The sequence below is a fragment of the Vicia villosa genome, unplaced genomic scaffold (assembly GCF_029867415.1).
Source record: "Vicia villosa cultivar HV-30 ecotype Madison, WI unplaced genomic scaffold, Vvil1.0 ctg.000098F_1_1, whole genome shotgun sequence".
Classification (NCBI taxonomy): Eukaryota; Viridiplantae; Streptophyta; class Magnoliopsida; order Fabales; family Fabaceae; genus Vicia; species Vicia villosa.
The window spans coordinates 1,223,666-1,233,901 of NW_026705010.1; the positions used below are offsets into that span (position 1 = coordinate 1,223,666).

The window sequence follows — 10,236 nt, forward strand, 5'->3', positions numbered from 1 at the left end:
ATTGGTACCTTGACAGTGGTTGCTCAAATCATATGACTTGGAGAAAGAACTCACTAGTAAACCTCAAACTTGAGGGAACCAACTATGTGACTCTTGGTGATGGATAAATAAGAGAAGTCAAAGGTGTTAACAAGATAAAAGGTCAGGGTGTTCCTAATCTAAATAATGTTTTACTTGTACAAGGACTGGCTGCAAATCTTATAAGCATCAGCTAACTATGTGATGAAGAATTCTATGCCAGGTTCACTAAAGAAGAGTGTATTGTCACTAATGAAGCAAATTAAGAAGTCATGAAGGATTTAGGTCTAAAGATAATTGCTACCTATGGAAGCCTAACACCCCAAACCACCCCTCCGACTACTCCATGATCAGAGAGGAAATAAAAGTTAACTGCCAAGAATCTGATGAATCTGATAAAGAAGCATATGTTGGAGAACTCACCATAAGTGAACTAGTTGCTGGTTTTAATGAGACATGTCTAATGAATGAAAAACTGTGTGCAAAAGTAAGGGAGTACAAAAGTATCAATAGATTCCTGCTAGAAGAAAGAGTAAGCCTTATATCGGGAAAGAAAACTAGATAAGTCAAATATGAGCAATGATTCTAAAAGTCTATCTGAAAGTAATGTCACAGAGAATGTTTTAACAACATCTGAAGACATTGTAAAGGTAAACGGTATGTTAGGTATTTGTAACCTAAACATATTATAACAATTAACCTATGTGGGGGAATACTTTTTGGGCTTTTTAAATATCCACAATTTGAGACTTCCCTCACTCAGTGTGCATATAAAGCTCCCTCGCTCTCCTATTCTTCTACAAACAGCAAACATACCTGTTGGTTCTTCTCGCTACTTATTAAGGTTGAATTGCTCGGATTCTTTTAACAAGCGTGGCACAAGTTCTGTCTCAAGGAGTTCTAGTATATCTTAGCAATCGTGTGATGCATCTCCCGTATCTGACTCAGCAACACCGGAAGAGTCCTCTAACCCTAATAGGATTCTTAAGGTTGTACCTTTAAGCACAATTAGTAGTGACGAAGTAAAGTCCACAAAGTCTAAAACACCACATGCAAAATGGCCCAAGGAGGGTATTCGTAACAAGGGCGCCAAACCCTCTTCATCCAATACCTTAGAGGAACTTACTAAAGAAGGAACCATATATGTCGATAAAGCAATTACCAGGATTGTTACACGCATTCTAAAGGAAAATCATAAAGTGCATGGGATATTTGTCCCTCTTCAAACCATAATGCCTGATCCCATCAAGAACACCAGTAAGGCTGAAGTTGCTCACACTTCTGGTTGTGATCCAGCTGAAGAGGAGATCAACAAGGATGGACAAGGAATTGCTGAGAATACCAATGTTACTGAGGATGTCAATGACATCGAAGATAATGAGCACACTAAGGTCAATACTGAAACAGGTACCAATGTGCTAGACTTAGATGAGTATTCTGACAACGAGTTGCTTGCCTCCCTAAATCCAAGTGTATCCAACAGGCTAATGACTAGAAGAAAAGGATAAGTTGTTTTCCAAAGTTCCCCTAAAAGGAGTGCACAAGTGAAAAGCCCTGTCAAAGACTCTATCAAGAAGAAGAGTACTTTTGCTGGTCCTGTCAAAAGCAGAGCTGTGGCTAAGAGTACATGGGTTGGTCCATCAAAATCCTGGAGCAAGGTTGTCCCAAAGAAAAGAAAGGAGCGGGAAATTGTTGAATCTGAGTCTGATGTTGAAGTGGATGTTCCTGATATTCCATCAAGGAAGAAGCCTACAACCACCAAGCTTGCTGCAAGTATTCCTGAAGCTCCTATTGATAATATGCCATTCCACTATGCCTCCAGTGCCAGTAGGTGGAAATATATGCTCCAAAAGAGACTGGCTGTTGAAAGGGAATTGGCTCTAAATTCCCTTGAGAACAAGGAAGTCTTAGAGCTAATTCAGGAAGATGGGCTATTGAAGACTGTTTGCAATCTTCCAAAGCTTATGAGAAGCTGGTCAAGGAATTTGTGGTGAACTTATCTGAAGATTGTGGAAACAACAGGAGTGTGAACTTCATAAAGGTGTTTGTGAGAGGTAAGTGTGTATCATTCTCTCCTTCTGTGATTTATAAATTATTAGGAAGAACAGATGAAGCTCAACCTGAGCTTGAAGTGACAGACAACAAAGTTTGTCAAGTGATCACAACCAAGCAGGTAAACAACTGGCCTCTGAAAGAGAAACTAACTGCAAGTAAGCTGAGCATCAAATATGCAATGCTTCACAAAATAGGAGCAGCTAAATGGGTACCAACGAATCACAAGTCCACTATTTCAACTATTCTTGGCAGATTTCTGTATGTTGTAGGAACAAAGGCAAAGTTTGACTATGGAACATATATTTTCGACCAAACTATGAAGCATGCTGGAAGCTTCAGTGTTAATAGTCCAATTGCCTTTCCATCCCTCATGTGTGGCTCAATTCTGACTTAGTATCCCAACATTCTAAATGCGCATGATGTAGTATACAAAAGAGAAAGCCCATTGGCTTTCCACTATAAATTGTTTCAGGGTACACATGTTCCAGACATTGTCATGACATCGGCTGAAACATCCAAGTCTGGAGCACCAACTAACAAAGCAGAAGTCATAGAAATGTTAAAAGAGACCTGCAAAAAGCTGGAAGCTAGGAAGATATCCCTTGAAAAGATGATAAGCACTCTGGAAATGGATGAGAATGAGGAATTTACAGATGCTGTAAAGATGGAAGATGAAGATGAACAAGAGAAGGAAGTAGAACTTGAAGAAGATGTGGAAGAAGAGAGTACCAGTCCTACTGATGGCTCTGAGAAAGGAAGTTATGCAGACACCTCGAGTGGGTCTGACTCCGGGCTAGTAAATGCAGCCGGAGATCTGTTTGTTTTTTGTTTTTTTTTGTTTTGCTCGCTTTCGTTTAGTTTTGTTTGCATTTTATTTGATTTAGTTCAGTTTGAGTTTTGTTTGAACTTATTTAAATTTTGGGGAGAAGACAGTAGTTTTCTTTGGCAACTTTTGTGGCCAAACAGGGGGAGAAGTAGTAATAATATCACCCCAGAACAACAAGTATGGTGGTTGTGTGATCAACAAATTTGAAGTACTTATTATTAATGTGTTGATCTGTTTGTGCTTGTGCTGCTCTTGTGGTGTGGTTGTTTTTTATGTGTTTAAGCATTGTGTGCATACTGGTGGTGTATGCTGTCTGTAATGTATTAGCTCTGATTGCTCTGATTGTGTTTTGGTTACTTTGTTTCTGTTGAAAGTGTTTCTCTTATATGGTGTGACAGGTTGTTTTAGCCAAAAATTTGCCAAAGGGGGAGATTGAAGATGTTTTCATGTTGGCTGCATTTGTGGTAAAACATACCTGAGTGTTTAATGTCTTGACTGATGTCATGATATGTTTGATATTGTGTTATGCAAGCTGCATATGTGTTAAGCTAATACAGGTTCTTTAGTGAATTTCATGATCGATGTCATGACATCCTTGTGTGACAGCAGGAGCTGTTATATTTTATTAATTGTTTTTCCTGATTTCTCTCAATCTACAATTTAGGAAACCTTTTATTGTATGCTGAATATTTCGTCCTGAAGATTTTACTGACAACACATTCTGTAACAACCAGATGGTGTGTAAATTAGGTTAACTTGGTTAACCCTAATTTGTTTCTAAAAAATCCCAAGGCCCAAGAGCTGCATATAAAAAGTCTACAATCCTAATTTGGAACGCAAAGAGAGTAAATTGTTAATTGTGAAGAACCATAATTCTGTAGTTGTCTCTTGTACTCCAAGCAATAGTCTTTGATGATTGCGTTGGAATAGGTTATTTGTCTTAATTGCCATTCTAAGCTTTTAAGCACGAGTGTGTGTCTCTTGATTGAAGCTTTTAAGCAGATCAAGGTGTGTTTTTGAAGTGTGTCTTCTCTCTGAATTTATGTAATGTTTATTTGTAATCACTGCTGTGATTGAGGGGGAGTGAGTGGAGATACTCAGGTCTAGGAATAGATTGGAATTACATTAGGTAGGTCTTAAGTGAGGAGTTGTAAATGTGGGAGATTAACTGCGAATTAATTATGCTTATATTGGATTCCCTCCCTGGCTTGGTAGCCCCTAGAGTAGGTTGTTTGAATTGAACTGGGTAAACAATTTTGTGTGTTCTTTATTGTTTTTATGCGTTTCTGTTTTAATATCTATGTTGTGTAATTGTGGATGTCATAACATCCAGCAAGACATCGAGCGTGAGTTAATAGAATTTTCAGACCTGAAAAAGTTGTGAGTCGACTCACAGCATTCAATTTTTAACAAATTTTTCCGAAGGTCATAACTTTCAACCCGTATATCTGTTTTTAATGCCGTTTCGAGTAAGATGAACCTTATGAGATAACCTATGTGTTTAAATGATTAAATGAGGTGTAAATTTCAATTAAATTAGAATCATGAGTTTATAGTTTGATGAATGATGTAGTGTGCTTATATGTGATGAGATGTGTTAATACATGCTATGTTTGAAGCAATAATCATGTGATGATTTATGAGTTGTATGATGATGACAATTGGATGGTAATATATATTTAAACATGCTTGATAATGATGATGATGGTAAGAGATGAGACGATGATGTTCATCGGATCGACGATGTTATAAGTATATTGTATATGTTTGTATTCATCCATAATCATACATTTGAGGGCTGAATCCGAATGATGTTAAGGATTCAGCGAATGGCATAATTCCCATTGTGTGGAATTTGTGCTGGCAGGGCCGTATCTTGAAGATGTTGGATCGGTCGGTGGGTTATTCCCATTGATGATGTTTGGTACCACATGCATAGTGTCAGTTTATTCATATGCATGATTTTCATAACATGATTGAATGTGTTTCAGTGTTATGAATTGATGATGTGTTGTTTGTGTATTTGTTGAATTGTCTGAGTGTGATACAATTGGGTGAATAATATAAATATGATGTGTTATTATTTACGATGCAATAATATTTGTTAATTGTGATGAGACTCACCCTTACATGTTGTCACTTTCAGATTAAGGATAGCGGCTTTCGACTTGGTGAGGATTAGCTCATAAGTCAGTGTGTTTAGTATAGCGTTAGGTGTCATGCTCTGATAATTGTAACACTGGAGAATGCTAGCTTAGGGTTCAGGTTTTAATAGCTCTATTTTTACGATTTTGGTTTTATTTTGGGATGTAGTATTTTAGATGTAGTATGAAAAATAGGATAATTAGTGAGTAAGGCCTCTCCATTGGCACCTCCCCTTTTACTAACTACGTCACGGCCCAATAACAATAATTCCCATAATTCTTCCAAAAATCCAATTTTAATTACTAAATAATTAAATAATTTCTAAATAATTAAATAATTTCTAAATAATTAATTTAACTTAATTAAATTAATTTATGAAATTACATGGTGTTACACAAAGAACCTATGCGCGTGACCTGACTTTGGCTTATATTCTTTGGCAAAAACGTGACTTGGTCAGGGCATGACTTTGAGTCTTCATATCTTGATCAATACATGTTCAATTACCACACTCCATAGCTTAATGAAAAGAGGACATGGCAAGGAGTAGTTTGATATCCAGCTTGATTTCTTGAGGAGGCTTGTAGGTCTCTAAAATGAGTGTTCAAAATGGCATGCCAGGTGTTTGTAAAAATGCACACGCGTGACTTGGATTTCTACCCATCCATAAGCATAATCTTAATATTGCGAGGGTGAGACTTTGGAGCTTCATAATTGATTCAATATTCATTCAAATTACTCAATTTCTGGCTTGTTGTGTAGAGGGCATGGAGGAGAAGAGGTTGATACCAAGCTTGAACCTAATGAATATTTGTAGGCCCCTAGAACCAGCTTCAAAGTTGGCATACTGTCATACCCAAAAAAATTCCCACATATTTTGGCTCACATAATTTTCAACTGCTCAAGATTATACAAGATTTGGGCACACTTACCTGTCTCCTAAGCAATAAGCCCCTAACTAGGGTTTTGCTCCTCTCCAAGTAAAATCAACTTCTGATACTTCAAGTGGATTTCATGGCCTCTCATATGCCTCATAATATCCCCATGAAAAGTTTCAAGCCTCAGTTTCCAAGATTACTCTGTCAAAAGCTCATAAAGTCAACAATCGACTAGTTTGACCTAAAAGTCAACTATGGTCAAAATACAGTCAAAATTCTGGATTTCTGGTCGACATCCTTATTTTGAAGTAAAATTCATAATTTGATCAAGGTTTGATCATGATTCATCAAGGAAAGTCCAAAAATCAACAAAACTCAAAGTTTCTAAATTAGGGGTTTTGACCTAAAAGTCAACTAAACTTTGACCAGCCATAACTTTCACATGGAACATCAGAATTTTCCCAACCAAAGCCTATTTTGAAGGAATTTGAATTCTATACAACTTCGTCTCTCTAAAGCCAAGGCCAAAAATGCTTCATTTGAGATATATGAGCCAAAACATTATAGGTCATTCTAGAAGATCGCAAAAAGCTATTTGTTTTCAGGAGCCATATCTTCAAGATAAAATCCTCGAATGCAAAAAAGGTTCCAAAGTGTCTTGTAGAGGACATCTTGGGCTTTCCAAAAAGTCCTAGAGAAATTTCATGTGATCAAAATTGAGGGAGATATGTCTTGTCAAAGTTGGTCAATTTTTGGTGAAATGCATGAAGGAAATAATGACCAAACGGGGAAATTTTTCAAATGGGCCTATATTTCTTTAATTCAAACTTGCTTCCAACATGGATAAGAGTCTCTAAAGCCCAAGATCACGCCCTTGTTTTGTTTATTTTATTTATTTGATTTTTAGTTCATTTAAAATTCAATTTAAACTAAATAAATAATGGAAATAGTCAAAGATTGGATTGAGTTTATATTTCCAGCAAATTTTGCACAATATACTCAGATCAAATCAAGAGGAATTCGTTGAAATTGGTTGGGAAAGATTGAATGCAAAAAATAGAAACTTTTCATTTAATTTGAATCAAATCTCCAATATCTCAATCACTTGGATTTTGATCAAGTTTACAACCCTAATTCTCTCCTCTATTTAAGTATAATATCTTCAGCCTCAAAGGACACAAAAAAGGGAGAACACTAGGGTTTCCAAGCTTTCAAAAATCCATCAAGCTAGGGCACGACCTAAAACTCTTATTAGCAAGCTTCGATCAATTCAATACAGTCATTCATCCTCTGGAGGTTCTCAGGAGTCTGTTAGTATCATTCTTGAAGGGCAAAGCACTCTAGGCCGACCTCATTCATCTTCAACGTTTGGTACACATTTTTAAATTTCAAAACTATTAATCCATGCAGTTTAGATGAGTTTTATAGATACATACGTGTTCATAACCGTGTTTGGATTCGTTTAGTACTATTTCTTTGAAGTTTAGACGTAGAATTGGTGATATGCCATTGTTAGGGCTTCACCATGCATAGTTCTGGTACCCCTTCTACGAGCAATTTCAGGTCACGAAACAAGGCTCATTGGATTCACAAGGCTGAGATTAGTTGATATGGGCAGGCTCCTTCCTTCGTTAATGTTGGTTTTGCAGGTTTCAAATCGTGGCAATGGAGAGAACGAATTTGCGGAAAATCCGCAGGAAAAGTTGCAGCAGATTGCGTGGGTAATTCTGCAGGTATGCAATAAGAAGAAGATGAATAGTGCATGGGGAATCTTTGACCGATTACATGGCATCAGGCGCGTTCCTTATTGGCTGGTCAATAAGCTTTCTCTCTCTCTCTCTCTCTCTCTCTATCCACGTGCGTGGCGAGCTGTCGTTGGCTGGTCAAAATTCTCCAGGGGCCCATGCGTTGATTTTATTATCATTTAATGATTTATTTAGTTTTTTTATTTATGAATTGGTAATGTTAACAACATGAACATCCAGCGCAGGTGGTCACCAGAAAGTGAGGAAGTTTGAGGTTGATGTTGTGGGTTCTATTCCCAGCCGTGACACTTATTTTATTTTCTTAATGATTTATTCCAGATCCCATGCATCCCCATCAACGCGCGCTACGATGCACCTCCAGTTATCCACCATAGGATCAAAGCTGGCCTGGATCTGACTCCTATAAGAACGAAGGACCACCATGGACACTCAGGGACCATTACACTAGATCTCAACACCTGGTTTTCTTTATTATTTATTTTGTTTACTTTTAATCCCTTTTTAGCTTATTTTAATTTCTTTTAAATATTAGCCAATAAATCCTAATTTTTTACAGAAAACCATAAAATCATAAAAAATTAGAATTAGGTTAATTTAGTCGTAAAATTAATTTACTCAGTTAATTAGGTTTTTGACATTTTAAGTTTTTTAGGGATCATCACATTTTTTACTTTATATCCCCAATGACCCTTAACCCTATTTTTGGGCGAACTTAACATCGATTAATTTTAGGTTTAGGTTTTATTTTTAGGTTTTTAATTTCAATTTTAACTGTCTATTTTTAGGTTTATATTTAGTTTAATTTTTAGTTTTAAATTTAACCTTAATTCAATTCTAGGTTTATAATTTAGTAACAACCTTTAAGATTTAGGTTCACCCTTTTTGTAATCAAACATTGAATTTCTTCAAACGCGATTCTCTTCTCACCTCATACTCTGTGATTGTCGCATGTACCTTTATTTTTGATTTTTTTCCTTCATTTTAATTTTCCCTTTTTAATTATGCCATTTATTTATTTTATTTCTGTTATTAAAATATTAGAAGGTGTATAGGTCGCTTATCCAGATTTTAAATGTAATAGTATTTAGGATTTACTTTTCCGCATTTTAATTTATGTACAATATAACTGCATGGTTAGTAATCCTAGGGAGTGATAAGATTGTTAATTAATTTAGATCACTAATTTTACAAGATAAAAATATCCGAACTGAATCACTTGATTGTGGCACACACACACCTTTAATGGTAACCCTTCTTATGCTTCATGTTGCCTTTCGATTTAAAAATAGTCAAGTCCCTCGAATACGAGGATACCTTAGCAATGTTACCCTCAATTCATTATCATCATAAAAAGATCATAAGTCCCTTCGAGTTGCCTACGATAAATATGATCTTGCCCCTCGATGTTGCCTATGATTAATGATGATAGCCCCTTTCGAATGCTAAGGTATCCTCACTGGTTGCCTAAAAATGACTATTATATCCCTCCCTGAGACTATCTGCCCTCTTTATGGTAGGGACGGTCTTATGGCGAACGATAATCCTCGATGACCCTTTTTCAAATCCAATGAAAGGACTACCTGCCCTCTTTATGGTATGGATAGCCCTTTCAAACATAAGTCTTATAGAATAAGAAAAATTTAAACTTAGGGTAGGTGCTCTTAAATGCTCGCTCTTTTCAAATTCAAATCAAGAATACATTTCCCACTTTTTTTCAAGCTAAAGTCCTTATTCAAAAATACTTAGGCTACGCTTATTTTACAAGCTAAAGTCCTTATTCAAAATTTTCCTATTCACACACTGCACTTCAAACATTTTGAAAATAAAAGTGAGCTAAGCAATTAAGAGCCCATGGATAACCATGGATAAAAAGGGTGCTTACACCTTCCCTTTGTATAACTTACCCCTGAACTCAAAGTCATTTAAAATGTCTTTTTCTGTTCTTTTAGCCTTTCTAATTGGATAAAAAAAGTCAGTGGCGACTCTTGCTATCCACAACATTTTCTAAAAGTCAGTTCTCCCACCGTGTTACACATACCAACTGTTTGATAAAATGCATCCATTGGCAAAGAAAATGACTGGGCAGCCAGTCTTGTATCCAACTTTGAATCCCCAACTTCCAAGCCTTTTATCTCTTCAACTAGGCTTCAAATGGAAAAATGTCCAACTATAAGGTTGTTCTCCTCCATGAGAGGAACAACTTTGATGTTGGAATTTTTCTCAAAAATTGCTTCTAGCCACGTGTAAATCGATGATGAAGTTGACTGATCAAGCCTTTTCAAAAGTCTCAAAATATTTTCTAAGTGTCAAATTTTCCATTTATGGAAACTTCTCATTTCAACCACTTTCCATTTTTTATTAATTTTTGTCAACCTCCTGATTTTATTTATTTCTGTGACTTTTCTTGGTCAATTTTCCACCAAAAGTCAACATTTGAATAATTAGCCTGATTTTTACCAAAATACCCAAAAGTCAAGTGTTTGACTTTTTTAGTCCAAGATGAATTTTCGGATTAATTAGCTTTTAACCAATGGCAATCAATGGAATA

General features: G+C 36.2%; 1 protein-coding gene across 1 annotated transcript; it reads left to right on the forward strand.

Moving 5' to 3' along the window:
• Positions 1-590: 590 nt before the first annotated feature.
• LOC131624022 (uncharacterized) lies at positions 591-3,307 on the forward strand. Its single transcript, XM_058895020.1, has 8 exons — positions 591-675; positions 967-1,450; positions 1,553-1,845; positions 1,920-2,072; positions 2,118-2,228; positions 2,343-2,413; positions 2,546-2,889; positions 3,298-3,307. Exons 1-8 carry the CDS (start codon positions 591-593, stop codon positions 3,305-3,307), a joined length of 1,551 nt encoding a protein of 516 aa, XP_058751003.1.
• Positions 3,308-10,236: the final 6,929 nt, after the last annotated feature.

What these genes read in the sequence shown, in the direction of transcription:
- LOC131624022 (XM_058895020.1), top strand. Translation starts at nt 591, where the DNA reads ATGAGCAATGATTCTAAAAGTCTATCTGAAAGTAATGTCACAGAGAAT. An exon ending in CCACTATGCCTCCAGTGCCA is followed by an intron (nt 1,846 to 1,919) that starts GTAGGTGGAAAT and finishes CTTGAGAACAAG; the next exon opens with GAAGTCTTAGAGCTAATTCA. An exon ending in CATAAAGGTGTTTGTGAGAG is followed by an intron (nt 2,073 to 2,117) that starts GTAAGTGTGTAT and finishes ATAAATTATTAG; the next exon opens with GAAGAACAGATGAAGCTCAA.